This window comes from Drosophila innubila, chromosome X (genome assembly GCF_004354385.1).
Source record: "Drosophila innubila isolate TH190305 chromosome X, UK_Dinn_1.0, whole genome shotgun sequence".
Classification (NCBI taxonomy): domain Eukaryota; kingdom Metazoa; phylum Arthropoda; class Insecta; order Diptera; family Drosophilidae; genus Drosophila; species Drosophila innubila.
The window spans coordinates 7,748,552-7,765,749 of record NC_047626.1 but is presented as its reverse complement, the minus strand read 5'-3'; the positions used below and the strand labels follow the sequence as shown (position 1 = coordinate 7,765,749).

General features: G+C 44.1%; 1 protein-coding gene across 1 annotated transcript; it reads left to right on the top strand.

The window, feature by feature from the left end:
• Positions 1-3: 3 nt before the first annotated feature.
• LOC117794326 (protein pecanex) lies at positions 4-16,361 on the top strand. The gene is made up of 8 exons (XM_034634945.1): positions 4-3,638; positions 5,587-7,008; positions 8,114-8,274; positions 8,351-8,750; positions 9,867-10,213; positions 10,969-13,677; positions 14,814-15,996; positions 16,027-16,361. The coding sequence occupies exons 1-7, from the start codon at positions 23-25 to the stop codon at positions 15,945-15,947; spliced, it is 9,789 nt and encodes a 3,262-aa protein (XP_034490836.1). The 5' UTR covers positions 4-22; the 3' UTR covers positions 15,948-15,996; positions 16,027-16,361.
• The last annotated feature ends 837 nt before the right edge of the window (positions 16,362-17,198 follow it).

Below are 17,198 nucleotides of genomic sequence, written 5' to 3'. Positions count from 1 at the left end.
GGCGAATCCGCGTCAGCATTTTATGGCCACAACTGGAAGTGGAACGGGAGCGGGAATGGGAATGGGCACAGCAGCTGATACTGCCTCCTGTTCCTCCTCCGCCTCATTTAATTCTCCCGCTGCCGTCTTGATGTTGTCGGCAATGCCAAGTCAACAACGTTCCTCACGCCTCCAGCGGCATCGCAGCTCCGAGACGCACGATGAGCGTCTGAAGCATCAAAGTCGAGCTGGACTCTTTCACTCCATGCAACAACAACGCGAGCAGCAACAACAGCAGCAGCGCGAGCAACAACAACAACAACGAGATCAGCAGCAACAACAACAGCAACAACAACAACATCATTTGCATCCACAACAACATGATGTGGAGGACATGGAATTGGGTTTGGGTCACGGTCTGGGTCTGGGTCTCGGCTTAAGCAGAAATCTCAATAATCAATCGTGGATCTTGGACTCGTCATCGGATGTGTATCTGGAGGATGATAGCTATACCAAATCAGATCTGGCCATTGAGCAGCAAACGAGCAATGGATCCGGCTCCGGATTGGGATTGGGATTCCGTGGTCAGCAGCATCAGCAGCAGCAGCATCTACAGCACCATCATCATGTGCATCATAATCCGCATCCGCACCAGCAACTGCATCCCAAGCATGCCAAGCATCACAATTTTCCCGCGCTGATACGCAAGGATCCCAATAGCACCATGTCGGCATTGCAGCTCTCAGCCAGCTCCAGTGCCGGGCAGGCACAGAGCACAGATGGCGGCATTGGTGGCATCACTGGCACCAATCGCACTGGCGGCACAGCGGCGATGAAACGACGACGACATTCCAATGCCACCAGCTATCAGAAGCAAAGTCAAACGGGCTCCAAATCCACATTGGCGCCAAGTGGCGGAGCCAACTGTTCCGGCTCCACTCCAGCCAACTGCCACTCCCACTCCAACGCCCACTGCAACTCGGGTAATGGTGTGCGTCGCATTAAGAGCGCCGCCTTGGAGGTGCTCTGTCCGCAGGCATCTGTGTCCAATCTCAGTCCGCATCCCAACAGCGTGGAGGCGATAAGTGGACAGCCAGGATTGAGGAATCCACTGCCGCCGCCCAGCAAATGTCTGGTGAGGAATCAGCATTTGAATCTATATCCACCACGTCTGGTGGATCAAAACTATACGGAAAGTGGCAGTGGCAGTTGTAGTAGCGTCATCTTTGGCAGCTCCAGTGCCTGTGGTTCCACGACGGCATTAATAGAGCCACCGGTGTATCCCATAGTGGAGCATCTGGATGAGAAGACGACGGAGGATAAGACGGGTAATGGCATTAGAATGGCCATGGCAATGGGTGTGGGAGTGGGAGTGGGAATGGGCCATGACCATGACGATGATGATGATGAGCTGGATGATGTGCCGCGGAGACGACGGACACGCGCCCTGGGCTGCAGTCAGACGCATCACAGCGCCGAATCCGATGTGGGTGGTATCCTGGCGGATGATGATGATGATGTCTTCAAGGATTTCGATGATAATCTCGAGCATATACTCAATGAGCTGCAGCAGACGCACAGTCAGCTGGACGATGTGCTGAAAACCACAACAGCTGGAGCGGCACAAGCAGCTGCTCCGCCCACTTCAACTCCAACTCCAGCTGCTCCTTCGACTGTGGCAGCCTCCGATGATGAGGAGACGGAGGATAACAATACGGGTTCACGTTCCCCGCTGCTCAGCAATCGCCAGCAGCAGCAATCCGCCAGGGAAATGGCCGCCGAGCAGGCGTTGCGTCAGGAGCTCGCCCAGGACCATCGGCATTGTGCACTGCCGGGAGCGGGAATGGGATCAGGAGCGGGAGCAGCGGGATCAGCTGCTAATCCCGCACAGCAACGCAGCCAGCTGATAAGAAGTGAAGCGGACTCGGGCTGTCCATCTAGCGACTGTGAGCAGGTGAGCGCCAGCTCCAAGGATCAGCTGCTGGCGGGCATGGACAATGCGCCACCATGTCAAAACCAATCTCAATGCCAATCCCAATCTCAATCCCAGACAGCGGATGATGAGGAGCAACCATGCACATCACGCATGGCAGCTGGACGGAGTCTGGGAGCGATACCCAAAGTGGTCAAGTATCGGGAGGTGGACGAACTGCGTCGACGTCGTGTCCTGGCGGATGCGAGCACCACAGATGGAGGAGCTGCCAACAATGAGCTGTCACTGGTGAAGCAGGCCCTGAAGCTCTCCATGCTGCCCAGCGGCGCCTCGAGGAACTCCTCCAGCTCCAATTCGACGCACAGCATCAGTTTGACGGAGAGCCTGACGGCGGACATCCACAAGATGCTGTGGCTGATGCACGGCGGTGCGGTGGATGAGCGGGGTCGTCCCATTGCCGGCATACTGCCAGATGGCACTCCCGTGCCCGCCAATCCCAGCATAGTGCCACCCAACATGTCCAGTGCGCACTTTCAGTTCTATCAGGATGCGATCCAGGCACTGCAGGGTGCCTCCAGTTCCGTGGAGCACATGGCGCACATTGAGCGAGCCTTCTGGGATAAGATGCGCTGGGATGCCAAGCCGGCGGAAGGCGGCACAGGTGCAGGAGCAGCTGGTAGTGGCGGTGGAGCAACTGCATCATTGGGCTTGCTCGCCGCACGCGATGCGTCGCCGCCAACGGCAAATGCGGCGCAATTCTCACTCCAGGGATTATTCAATGTGATGCGCAGCGAGCGTCAAACGGCACGCAATGATGCACTGCAGCAACAGCTGAACGAAGCAGCCGCCGCAGTGGCAGCGGCAGCAGCAGCAGCGGCAGGATCAGGATCAGCAACTGGAACAGCAGGCGGCACGGGAGCAGCAACGGGAATGGGTATGGGATCAGGAGCGGGAGCAACTGGTGGCAATGTCTGCTCCACGGATGCCGCCGTCAATGCAGCGATTGCCGCTGCAGCGGCCAACTCGCAGCAGCAGCTGAATCAACCCATGCTCAATGTGGAGGGACACTTTGCACCCTACTGCGACTACTGGCGTCCACCATGTCTGCTCGCCGCCGAGAAGCCGGTGCCGCCCAAGAGTTTCTACAAATACCGCTTCAAATGGTGTGGACACGAGCAGGAGTTCAAGATAGCCATGGATCGGTTGGAACTGTTGGCTTTATTCGATCGGGATCTGCATTGGCTGCATGTGCTCCTGGCCAGCGTGTTGTGCACCTTGGTTGCCTGCCTGGGAGCGGCAATACTCCAGCATAATCACTACAAGGATCTGTGTGTCCTGCTCTTTTGTGGCGTCATCGCCGGCGCACAATATTCGCTGGTGAAGAGCGTCCAACCGGATGCGGCGTCTCCGGTTCATGGTTTCAATAAAACGGTCGCCTATTCCCGCGCCATCTACTTCTGCATCTGTGGCGGTTTATTGCTGCTCCTCAAGCGCCTGGATGCGGAGTATTCGCAACGTCCGCCGGCGGCCTTAATCTTCTTTGGCGTCCATTATTCACCGGCCAGTGTGGTGACTCTGCTCCTGCAGTCGTTGTATGTGCTGTTGCTCTGCTTTCCCATCATCTTCTCGGTGGGCTTGTGTCCACAGATCAACACATTCCTCATGTATCTCCTCGAGCAGCTGGACATGCATCTCTTTGGCGGCAATGCGGCGAGCAGTCTCTTGGGTAAGTTATCCCCCTGATCCTCTCAAGCAATCTGAGTGTTACCCTTGCAGACGGATGTCTAAATTCATCACTATATGTGTAAGGTCTTAAACATTTACAAATATATTCTTGATCAGGATAAAGAATTTATTAAGCCATGTCCTTGTGGGCACAATAGGGAATCTAACAAATACCGCTTAAAGTTATCATGGAGTTAAATTTTGAATGCAGAATGAATTTAGAGGACAAACCAAGATTAAAATGACATTCCGCTTGAAAATCGGTTCAGTACTGACAAAGTTATGAAATTTTCAAGTTGTTTGAATTCTTGACCTAGCAACTTTACAAGTCCAAAATTCTATCGCAATTGACAGGATTTTTTGTACAAGAAAATTAAAGGTCTCAGAATCAAGTTTAAAGTGTTGTTTTATACTAATTATGATATAAGGAGTTCATTAAAAGTGAAAATATGAGATTTAAAATTTTCAATTTTCAAAAACTCAAAGGGGGGACCCTTAGCATCGAATTCAAGAATTTAAGGGAAATGATTTTTTGTCAAAAACAAATTAAATTGAAATGTAGAATACATTTAGAGGCCAAATCATTTTGAAAATGACATTCCTTTTGAAAATCGGCTTAGTTTTCATCAAGTTATGACAATTTGAAGTTGGTCAGACCTTTGACCTAGACACTTTACAAGTCAAAATACTTCTTAATTTTGATCTGATTTTTTACAGAAAAATGAAAGGTCTCAGAATCAAGTTTTAACTGTTGTTTTATACTAATTACGATATAAGGAGTTGATTAAAAGTAAAAACTTGGGATTTAAAATCATCAATTTTCAAAATATCAAAGGGGGGACCCTTAGCATCGAATCCAAGATTTTGAGGGAAATGATTTTTTGTCAAAAACAAATTAAATTTAAATGCAAAATAAATGTAGAGGCCAAATCATTTTCAAAGTGACATTCCTTTTGAAAATCGGCTTGGATTTGATCAAGTTATGGCAATTTGAAGTTGGTCAGACCTTTGACCTAGACACTTTAGAAGTCAAAATATTTCTTAATTTTGATATGATTTTTTACAGAAAAATGTAAGGTCTCAGAATCAAGTTTTAACTGTTGTTTTATACTAATTACGATATAAGGAGTTAATTAAAAGTAAAAACTTGAGATTTAAAATTTTTAATTTTCAAAATATCAAAGAAGGAACCCTTAGCATCAAATCCAAGATTTAAAGGAAAATAATTTTTTGTCAAAAACTAATTAAATTTAAATGCAGAATAATTTTAGATGCCAAACCATGATTAAAATAACATTCCATTTTAAAATCGGTTAAGTTAATCCAAAGTTATGACAGTTCGAAGTTGGTCAATCCTCTGACCTATCAACTTTACAAGTCCAAATTTTTGTCAGATTTCCCATGATTTTTTACAGAAAAAAAAAGGTCCCAGAATCAAGTTTAAAGTGTTGCTTTATACTTATTAAAGTATAAGGACTTGATTAAAAGTAAAAAAGAAAGATTTAAAATTTTCAATTTTTAAAAATTCAAAGGGACGACCCTCACCAACAAAACTAAAATCGGGATGTGGAGAAGAAATATTTTATTTATACGATTAAAATGCAGAATTAAGAATTCAGAGTCCTAAACATGATCAAAATCACATTATTAAACATTTAATAGGCTTACAAATTTAACAAAATCTCCAAAACAATTTAGAAAATAAGCGAAATGTTTCGAAATTGTTCCAATACTTTGAAGATTTGCAGCCTTGAATTCATAACTGAATTGATAGCTACATTATAACTGAATTTATAGCTAGATTATAACTGAATTTGTAACTAGATTATAACTGAATTGATAGCTAGATTATAACTGAATTTGTAGCTAGATTATAACTGAATTGATAGCTAGATTATAACTGAATTGATAGCTAGATTAATGTCGTCAATTATTGTGTTGTATTGCAGGTTCATTTCTCTGCCTGCTGCGCTCGGTGCTGGCCATAATGCTGCTCTATGGACCACTTTATGCGGCGCTGGACGAGCAGAGGGGAACACAGTATATACTGTTCTCCATCTTCTGTGCGATGCTGATTCCGTTGGGTTATCATCTGTCGCGATCGGCCAGCGATTTCAGTCACCTGTGGCGTCTCATCAAGACGTGCATTGTGAGCACGTATCGGGAGGATGAGGAGGAGCCAAGTCATCATCCGCACAGCAGTCGCAAGAATCAAAATCCAAATCCAACTCAACAACAACAACAGCAGCAACAACAGCAACAACAACAACAAGGGAGTCGAGGGAAGCGTCAAGTGGAGCTGGTGTCCAGTAGGACACGGCAACAGGAGCTGGTCAGTTCCATAGGGAATAGTCAGGAGCATATTGAGTTGAGTTCGCTGGAGAAACTGGCCATCAATGAGGATCAACAGCAGCGGCAGCAGCTGGAGGATGAGGAACAGGAGGAAGCTGAAGCCGATGCGGAGGCGGAGGCGGATCAGCAGGCAGACGCGGATCAGGAGGCACAACTGGAACTGCAGTTGGAGCATAAGCATAGCAAATCCAAGGCATCCTCTCTGGGCAGCAGTCAAACTCTGGGCAAGACCATAAGCAGCAGCAAAAGAGCCATCACCGCGTCCAGTTCATATGCCTCCATTGGCGTCGATGCTGGCGAGGATGGGCAGGTGGATTTACCCAGCGAGGATGTCAAACTGGAGGAGCATGTCTATGAGGAGGAGCCCAAAACAGCTGGCATTCCAGATTCCCAGGATGACAAGATCTCCAGCTCGTCGACCACCAATCCGGGTGACATGTCCACCTTGACCGCCGGTGCCGGCACAGCAACGACGGATGTGGATGCGGGAATTATCGATCCGGAACCCGATACGGATACAAATCATGCGCCGGATATGGACAACGGGGAACTGGACAATGAGTTGCCAGATCCATTGCCCAGGAAACTTCAGGCCACCGTAACGACACGTCTGAAAAACGATCTCGTTGTGATGACTCTGCTCGGAGTCAGTGTGCTCGTCCTGCATTGCAGCACGGTCTTTACGGTGCTCCAGCCGGATCTCAATGTGGTTCTCTATGCCTTCATTGGCACCTTGGGTGTGCTGCTCCACTACGCCGTGCCCCAGATGAGGAAACACATGCCGTGGCTCTGTTTCGCCCGTCCACTGTTGCGGCAGAAGGAATTTGGACAATTTGAGGTGCTGAATGCACCACAGATCATGTGGTTCGAGAAGTTCTACATCTATCTGAGTGTGCTGGAGCGGAATGTGCTATTCCCACTGTTGGCCATCTCATCGCTGACCGCCGATTCCCAATTGATTGCCACCAAGTTTGGCGTTCCTTGGGGAACTCTCATTGTCGCTGTTTGTGCTCTCAAATGTGAGTATTTATTTATTTATTTATTTTTTTTTTTTTTATTCACTTATTTATGCACGACTAAAAGCAGTCGGCAATCAAAAAATCACCAAGTATAAAAATTAAGTTAAAGATTAAAAATACAAATACAATTAAAAATAAATTATGAACTGTAACGAAAAAAAAAATTATAGTTAGATTTACATTTTGCCACTCTTTTCCAGCAGTCTCTATATCTCCCTCTCTATCCCTGTCTCTCTTTATTTGGTGTGGCCTTTTGAAAATTTCAAGTTTCCACAAATTTTTTCTTAATGTTTTCTTATATTGCTTCTACCCTAAATCCCTTGAACTTGAAGTATTATATTTCTGTGTGCAAGTATGTGACAATCAGAGAAGATTAACTCTGATTATTTACAGTCAATTCCAAGATGTTTTCACCAGGACACCATATCAATTCCTAGTTCCCGCTTTTTGAGTTGAAAAACGCTTTTTTTGAATATATTTTTAGCATGAATTATTAGCATATCCTTAGTATTTTTAGTCCGATCCTGATAAGATTGGTATCAAAACTCGTGTTGGAGCCAGGACTTTCAAGTACAAAGACAAATTGTCCTTAAAACATAATTTTCGTCCTTGCAAGGACTAAATACGCAACATTTTTCAACTAAGAATTGATTTAAGAACTTTATTTTTTACCTTTTTTTTCGACAAAATCGATGCACCCTTACACATATATTCTTTATTTTTATTTTTTTTTTTTTATTTTTCTTATTTTTATTTTTTCTTATTTTTCATTAGTTTTCCTTTTTTTATTTTAGTGTCTTAAATTAATTCTTAAAATATTTCCAACATATTTCATATTGTTTATACCCTGTAAACCTGAAATATGTAGTATTATAGATTTGTGTGCATTTATGTTAAAGTCAGAGGAAATCAATTCCGACTCTATAAAACATATTCTTTAGCTACACTAATTTACTAACTTGAATTTATAATAGAAAGTTCACCATGCTCATTTGTTGTTGATGAAAGCTCTTGCTCTCGCTTTCTATCTCTTTCTATCAGCTCCTCTTTCAGCTGTTATTTGCATTGCACTTTAACTGTTATACTTCTTTCGAACTCTTTGTAGTTGTACGCAATGCATATTCGGATCCAACCAATCAATATCTGATCATCATATTCACCGTCCTGCTCTTTCGCATTGACTTTGCAATGGCAACCGAAAGCTTTATTATCGACTATTTCTTTGTCTCGCTCGCCTTTCGCAAATGCTGCGATTTTCTGCTCAAGGTAAGAAATTCGACAATTAATTCGACGCGAATTAAAAGAAATGATTTAAATTGATTATTATTATTTGTATATATAGTTGCAGTTTATTGTGACGTATATTGCACCATGGCAGATCACCTGGGGATCGGCATTCCATGCATTTGCCCAACCATTTAGTGTTCCACATTCGGCCATGTTGTTCCTGCAAGCGGGTATATCCGCACTTCTATCGACGCCATTGAATCCATTTCTCGGCAGCGCCATTTTCCTCACCTCGTATGTGCGTCCCGTGAAATTCTGGGAACGGGATTACAACACTCGCCGCATTGATCACTCCAACACACGTCTCAGCTCCCAGCTGGAGCGCGACTTGGGCGCCGATGATAACAATCTGAATAGCATTTTCTATGAGCACCTCACCCGATCTCTGCAACATTCCCTCTGCGGCGATTTGCTCATGGGTCGCTGGGGCAATGTCAACCAAGGCGACTGTTTCGGTAAGTGTACACTGAATGTGAGTCTGTGTGTGTGTGAGTGTGAGAGGTGACTCCCCCTTGCAGAGAGTATTCGAATTTCGATAGGAATCACTTTCAAATAACCTCTAAAAAGTATACTGCTAGTCAAGTTATTATTTAAACAAAGAAAATATAAAATGTTTATACTTAATTTATTTATCTGTTAATTTTTCTGCAACAAGTTTAAAAAAATATAAATTTCAAGATCCACGGGGTTAACTATTTTTTAAAAGAAACAATTTTGCACAGCGCTTTATAAATTGGGAACTTCAGAAAACTTTTAGACTACAAAAATCAGTAATATCTAAAGAAAAAAACAGCTTGAAAAATTTATTTACATTAATATTAAAGAAATATTTGTTATTATTACATTTTTCAACCAGAAAGTTAGGAAGTTCAGAAACCATTTAGGCTACAAAAATTAATAAAATTAAAAAAAGAAAAACAGCGAAAAATTCATTTTCATTAATATTAAGGAAATATTTGTTACCATTAATATTACATTTCTTAACTAAGGTGGCAATAATACTCCTAAATTTTAGGATTTTATTAGAAAAATCACGCGAATTTTTAATAAAATATTTTTGACTTAAGATATTTTTTCCAAATATAATTATAAATTTGTTTAAAAAAAATTCTTAATTTTGGCCAGCTAATAATTATTCCCAAATTTTTCTAGTTTTGTTTGTTTCCATATTTGTGTTTCCAAATTTCAATATTCCTTGAAATTCTAGAACTTCGTATAGCAACGATCGCTCGAAATTCTAAGTTCAGTATGAAAAACTTGATATTTTCTAGAGATAACTCAATCCAATTCGAAAGTCATCTATTAAACTGGATAACTATTTAATATAGCCATATCTTATGCGAACAATTAGTTGAAAACTTAATTTTTTAGTAAAAAACTTAGTTTTTCAAGATTTTAACAAAATTAGAAGAAAAAAACGTTAATATTTCTGGAAAAGTCTTAATTTATTTATTTATTTTTTTTTTTTTTGAAATTTTTATTACAAATCTTCACAGCTCTGCAAGGGAATTTAATCTTTGGCGTTTCTAGGCTATCTTTTATTAATTGCTATCAATGAAATGTATTTTTAGTGCTCGCCTCCGATGATCTGAATTGCTTGGTGCACATCATCGAACTAGGCAACGGACTCTGCACATTTCAGATGCGGGGCCTGGAGTTTCGGGGCACGTATTGTCAGCAGCGTGAGGTGGAGGCGATAACGGAGGATGTGGAGGATAATGACGGCTGTTGTTGCTGTGATCCTGGACACTTGCCGCGCCTACTCAGTGCGAATGCCATGTTCTCCACACGCTGGCTTGCCTGGCAAGTGGTTGCCGCTCAGTATGTCATCGAGGGTTATTCCATATCCGATAATCTGGCGAGTGCAACGTTGCAGGTCTTCGAGTATCGCAAGGTGCTCATCACCTACTACATTAAGGTGAGTTCTGAAATCGTAACTTAAAAAATAAGCAACAGGGTATATTGAGTTCGTTGGAGTGTATGTAACAGGGAGAAGCAGGCATCTCCGACCCCGTAAAGTATATATGTTCTTGATCAGCATCAACAGCCGAGTCGATAAAGCCAAGTGTGTCTGTCCGTCCGTCCATCCGTCTGTCTGTCCGTCCGTCCGTCTGTCTGTCCGTCCGTGTGAGCGCCTAGATCTCAGAGACTTTAAGAGATAGAGATACCAAACTTTCACCCACAGACTACAAATGCGTTGAAGCAGGTCAAATTCGTTTTCAATTTTTGACACGCCGCCTTTCGTTCCCGCAAATCTCGAAAAACCAACACACCCACAGTTTTTAAGATAATACAGTTTGTATGGTATTTAACGTTATCTATTAATATTATCTATATTTTCACTTAACCGCAGCAAGATCGGACAAATAGAACGGGAGTAATAGCTAACCAAAGTTATTAATAAAGTTATTATTTCAATACAATCACCTAAAAGTATGCAGTAGCTTTTGTTAGTTAGTAATTTCTGTAAAGTACATTTATATATATTGAAATAAGTAACGGGTATCCTATGGTCGGGATTTCGACTATAGCCTTTCCCACTTTGATAAACATAGAGCTGAAATCGATGCATCACAATTTCTGAATATCCATAATGGATGTCTATATTAAAGACCTGAATATTTCTATACAAAATTGAGTTTGAAACTGATTTTTCTTGTATCTCTATTTCAGAGCATTATCTATTATGTGGTGAAGAATCCAAAGCTGGAGCAATGGCTCGCCTCGGGACCCATTCAGGAGGCACTGCAGCATACGTTGAGTCGTCAATTTGTGGATCTGGATCCCATATTCAATTTCAATCTGGATGAGGATTTCGATTTTCGTGCCGTGGGCATTACGAGATCCAGTTTCTGTTATGTCTACCTCAAGTGGATCAATTACTGTGTGGATAAGCGCAAGGAGCTGCAATTGGGCAAGGAGACACCAACGATGACGACGACGACAATGCCAATGCCGATGGCGACAGCTGCAACTGGAGTCGGAACTGGAGTAGCGACATCCACAGCGCTGCCAGCAGCCACAATAAATACAGCAACAGTTGGAGGAGGAGCCGGAGGATTGGGAGTAAGCATAGCTGTTGCAAGTGGCACAGCTGGAGCAGCAACGGGAACAACCACAGCGAATAACACACCCGCCCACAATGATTCCAAGAGCACACCGAATCTGTCCTCGCATGGCGCTGCCACTGCACCACAGTCCAAATCCCAATCCCAGCAGCAGCTGCGCAGTGTGGTGCGTCCCCAGAAGAGTGCCACGATGAGTGGCAGTGGCAGCGGTGGCAGCGGCAGCGGAAGCACTGCGCCACATCATGTGGTCCAAGAATCCAGCGAGCATTTAAGTAGTTCCCATAGTTTTGCCAACATCTCGCGGCAGACGTCGGAGAGTGCGCCCGGATTGGGTGGCTATGTCACCTACATGGATCAGAATGTGTTTGTCAAGTTGTCCAAGGCAACGACAACAACCACAACAGCCACGGGAACGGGAATGGGAATGGGTATGGGCATGGGAATGGGCATGGGAAAATCATCATTGCGCAAGGAGGATTCGCCGAGGAACACCAATCACCATCAATCCAACATGAGTCAACAGGATGGCAATCTGACCACCATACTGCCCAGCACAGTGCCCTCAATGACAACGACACAGCGACCAGCCCTGAAGCTGAAGGTGGCCAGTGTGTCCAAGGATGCACCATTGGTGTCACTGTGCCTCGCCTTGGGTCTGCTGGCGCGTCGTTCCTTGGCCACCGCCTCGCACAGTTCGCTGACCGGTGTGGAGTTCTTTTTGCATGGTCTGCATGCGCTCTTCAAGGGTGACTTTCGGATCACCTCGCCCAGGGATGAATGGGTCTTTGCGGACATGGAGCTGTTGCATTCCGTCGTTGCGCCCGCCGTTAAAATGGCCTTGAAATTGCAACAGGATCACATCACAAATCCCGATGAGTTCCTCGATCCCCATGCCCTGTATGAGGCCATCGATAGCTGCTCCAAGGAGCTGGTCATCTCCCATGAGGCAGATCCCGTGTGGCGCAGTGCTGTGCTCCGTGGTGCACCCAATCTGCTCGCCCTGCGCCACGTCATGGAGGATGGCTCCGATGAGTATCGCATCATTCGCCTGACGAAGCGTTTCCTCAGCTTTCGTGTCATCAAGCTGAATCGGGAGTGTGTGCGTGGTCTCTGGGCAGGACAGCAGCAGGAATTGATCTATCTGCGCAATCGCAATCCGGAGCGTGGCAGCATCCAGAATGCCAAGCAGGCATTGCGTAATATCATCAACTCCAGCTGTGATCAGCCCATCGGGTATCCCATCTATGTGTCGCCGCTGACCACATCCTATGCGGACACGAATTCGCAGCTGTGTCAGGTGATCGGCGGTGCCATTACCTTGGACACAATTCGACAAACCGTGCTGGATTGGTGGCATCGCATACGGGAGCGTTGTCGCCAGGGCTGCAGCTCCGGCTCTGCCATGGAGGCGTCTATGCAGCTGGGCGCCTGCAATTTCGGCAGCGGTGGCAGCGTGGTGGGTGCGGGTTCCACCATGGCAGGAGCAGGAGGAGTTGGAGTGGGAGTGGGCGGAGCAGGTGGCGGACTAGGAGCAACTGGCTCGACGGGAGCGGGCGGTGTCGCTGCTGCTCTGGGAGGCAGTGCACCCGGCACAGCGTCCAGCGCTGGCGGGGATTCGGGTGAATTGGCGCCCGTATTCATATCGGCGCCACTTTACAACACGCTCACCGTCAACAGCTATTACGGCGTGCGTGGCAATGTCGCCGGCATGAGTGGCATCTCCGGCAGCCTGGGTGGCAGCTATGTGAGCGACACCCTGGCGGTGGTGCGCGGCGGACTCGCCGTAATGCCCGTGAAACCCACCTCGACCACCCTAATTGCCGGACTCTTGAATCGCGAACGGGATCAGGAGGTGGCCTCCGTCTCCGGGTCGACACTCCGGGCCAGCGGCAGCAGTGGACCACGCAGTGTACGCAGCAGTGGTGGACAGTTGCAGGCCAGTGCCCGTCGTGCCACATTGCCCATTGCCAGCGGTGCCACGGTGGCCAGTGGTGGCGAGACGGCTCTGCCTCCCAAGGATGCCCCCCAAGCACGCTCCGATCTGGTCGAATACGAGCCGAGTCCGCGCTCCAACAAACTCTCCTCCTCCTCCGGCAGTCTGGGCGTTGGCATGGGCGTGGGCAACATCATCACCACGCCTGGGGATTATCCCCGCAAGACCAAGGGTCCCATTTGCCTCATGGCCAACGAGACGGCGCCGGGAGGCACGAGTCCAGCGGCAACCACAACCACAGTGGCATCCACAACGCATCTGACGCCGAGGAAGCCAAGGATCGAGATCTACCGAAAGGTCATTATCGTGGACGACACGGGGGTAAGTGCAGATCAAGTTTGATTCCTGTTGCCACACCATTCTACAGTTTTAAAACTCATTTTCTAACGATACACCCAGTTTCAGTGTCATAGCTTAAACATTTCCAGAAATATGACTCCGAACCACTTTTAAACCACTTCCAACAAGTCAGTTGAACATTTTCCATTAAGAATATCATGTAACGCGTTTACGTACTTAATTTCATAATCATAGCTACAACATTTCCAGAGTTTTGACTCCGAACCACTTTTAAACCACTTCCAACAAGTCAGTTGAAAATTTCCCATTTAAAATATCATGTAACGCGTTTACGTACCAAATTTCATAATCATAGCTACAACATTTCCAGAGTTTCGGCTCCGAACCACTTTTAAACCAATTCCAACAAGTCAGTTGAACATTTTCCATTAAGAATATCATGTAACGCGTTTACGTACCAAATTTCATAATTATAGCTACAACATTTCCAGAGTTTCGGCTCCGAACCACTTTTAAACCAATTTCAACAAGTTTGAGAATCAGTTGCAAATTTTCCAATACGAATATTATGTAACGCCTTTATAGCAAATTTCATGATCATAGCTACAACATTTTTAGAGGTATGACCTCGAACCACTTTTGAACCACTTTTAAATCATATCTGAGGCACTTTAGCGCCAATTTCCAAATTGTCAGAAGAAAAAACACTTTTATTTTGAAACTTTTATGATTATAGCTATGATATTTAAAAAAATTTATAGATCCGAACTGCTGGTGAACCATTTTCCACAAGTTTAAGAAACACTTTCAGAAAGAATGACATGTGACGCCTTTGCATACAAATTTTTATCATCATAGCTAAAGCGAGAAAATAAAAATTTCGAAAATTAATGACATCGAAACACTTTTGAATCAACTTATTTTCCTAATAATAATTTCCTTATAAGAAATATTTCTTATTTTGGTTTACAACTTTTTCTGCGTTTGAATTTTTATGGTAATTTAAAATTTTATACTTAAACTTTCTCAATTTAAATTCTCATTACATTTATTTTGATACAACCATGCTTTGGCGTGTGAACCATCTTATGAACCGGTTCACAGATTGTAGAAATAATTGAATATATTGTAAATGAATATTTTGTGTTTCTTGACAGATCTACGACTGCCTGGACATAATTGATGCTGTGGTCTGGCCAGCGGATCACATGCGAGCGAATGGCGGACGCTTGAGCTGGAAGGATTGGGAGCCGAGTGCGGGAATGGTGGGACATGTGGTGCATGTGTGGGTGCCGAATCACAAGGATATTCTGTTTCGATCCCATGTCAATCGCTGTGTGTATCTCATTGAGATTGGTGAGCATTATGTGCCCGTCGAGGAGCTGGGATTGCGGGAGTATAATCAAATTCTGGGCAGCAGCAGCGAGGAGATGACAAGTTCACGTCGCAGCTCAATACCCAGGGAACAGAAATTCGCTGAGGTGCGGGCATTCATGAGTAAATCCCGTAAGCATAAGATTCGTGCTGTGAGCAGCAGCAGTTCCGAGGATGAGGATGACGAGGAGCAGGAGCAGGAGCAGGAGGAGCAGCCGGAGGACGACAATGGGGCCAGGTGTAGCACTCCAGCAGCTGCGATTGGTGCCATGTCATTGCCTCCGGGTGTCACAGCGCCACCTGGCATCGATCTGATGAACTTCAATACGTTGCTCAACATGTGGAAATTGATTGCGGACAAGAAGAAGCAGGCCATCAATATCGATACATCGGAGCCATTTGCCGCCTTTGATTATACGGGTGAATTGCCGCCGGAATTGATGCGACAGCTGGAGGAGAGTCGTCTGGCCCAGCAGCAGTTGCTGGAGGAGCAGCAGGAGGAGGAGTTGCGCCAGCATCTGCAGCAGCTCGAGGATGAGGCGATTGCCCTGGAGGCCGAACGGGCCGCGCATCCCTGTGAGATCATAACGCCGCCCTCAGCGGAGGAACTGTCGCTGTCGCTGGAGCCGAGTGGAACACCAACGCCCACAAGCACGCCCACAACCACGACGCCGCCGCCAAAGTCACAAACGGAGCAGGAGCTGGTCCAGGAGGAGGAGAAGGTGATGGAGAAGGAGACAGAGACGGAGAAGGAAACACAACCGATGCAGTCCAAAGAGGAGAGGCAGACAGAGATGGAGCCGGAGATGAAGACAGAGTTGGAGCTGAAGAAAGAAGAGTTGGAAAGCAAGGAGACGAAGCAGCAACAGAAAGATGATAATGACGATGATGACGATGATGATGGAACCACTGTTTAAAAAGCAGAAAATCTGTAATAATTTGTCAAAGAAAACGAAAAGAAAAGAGTTCATAACGTTAAGAGTTCGATGAGCAAAGAGAGCAAAGAATGTTATATCATTTGAAAGAACAATTACCCAGCGTAAAGCCCCAACAAATACGAATTCAACAAAATACTTCCAAGTAATCAAAGTAGAGTTTTTAAAACGACTGTATAAAGCATGGATTAATGTAAATAACAAACAATTATACATACATATATATATAAACATATATATACAATACTATTAGCTATAGATTTGTTATACTATTGTCGCCTGTATATACAGATATATCTATATATATACATATATATATATATATAGAATGAGCGAGAGAGATAAACGGTTGGATTAGCTTTTTCACTAAATTGTAGTTTAACATCATAAGAAATTTAAAAAAAAAAAAAAGAAATATTTATAGCAAGAATTCTAATTCGTAACTATATATATTCGTATTCATATTCATAGCTAAGGAATTTACAAAACAAAATACAAAAAAAAAAAAAAAACAATGAAAGGAAGCAAAAATTACATTTTTGTTAGTATTAAAAAACAGAAAAAAGAAGATTTATATATATATATCTACCTATTATAAAGCCCTTAAAAAATTATATATATATGTATATGTGTAACTGTTCAAGATCGAGAAGAAGCAGACAGAACGGACAGAATAGAACAGACAGACGGAAAGACAAGTCTACAAAGTAACGTGTAAAGAAGGAAACAAAATAACTCAAAACCAAAATGCTTTTCACTAATTTTACTTATTATATCATAATTATTATTATTATTATACATATATATACATATACATGTATATGTATCAAGGCTGCAAACCGGTTCTGAACCGAACCTCATAGAACAACATTTTGAAGGTTTGCAGCCTTGATATATATATATGTATATATTTATAATTATAATACCTGGTCCTGGTCCTTGCCCTTGTCTTGTGTCTTCTACTTCTTCTTCTTCTACTTTAAAATAATATTATTATTGCTTTCCTAGCCAATATACATATATACAAATATTCAACTAAAACAAAAACAAAACAAACAACCTACATAAGAACTAACAAAGAATTTATATAAATTTATTAACTAACTAAATACAAAAGAAAACAAAGCGAAACACAAAACATACCAAAATTTTATTGTTAATAATAATTGTAATGAAAACAAAAAGAAAAACCTATCACTGAATACATAAAATACATATATATGTATATACATA

Coding starts and splice junctions, on each gene's coding strand:
- LOC117794326 (XM_034634945.1), top strand. CDS start 23: ATGGCCACAACTGGAAGTGGAACGGGAGCGGGAATGGGAATGGGCACA. Junction 8,751..9,866: donor CAACCAAGGCGACTGTTTCG/GTAAGTGTACAC, acceptor ATGTATTTTTAG/TGCTCGCCTCCGATGATCTG. Junction 10,214..10,968: donor TCATCACCTACTACATTAAG/GTGAGTTCTGAA, acceptor TCTCTATTTCAG/AGCATTATCTATTATGTGGT.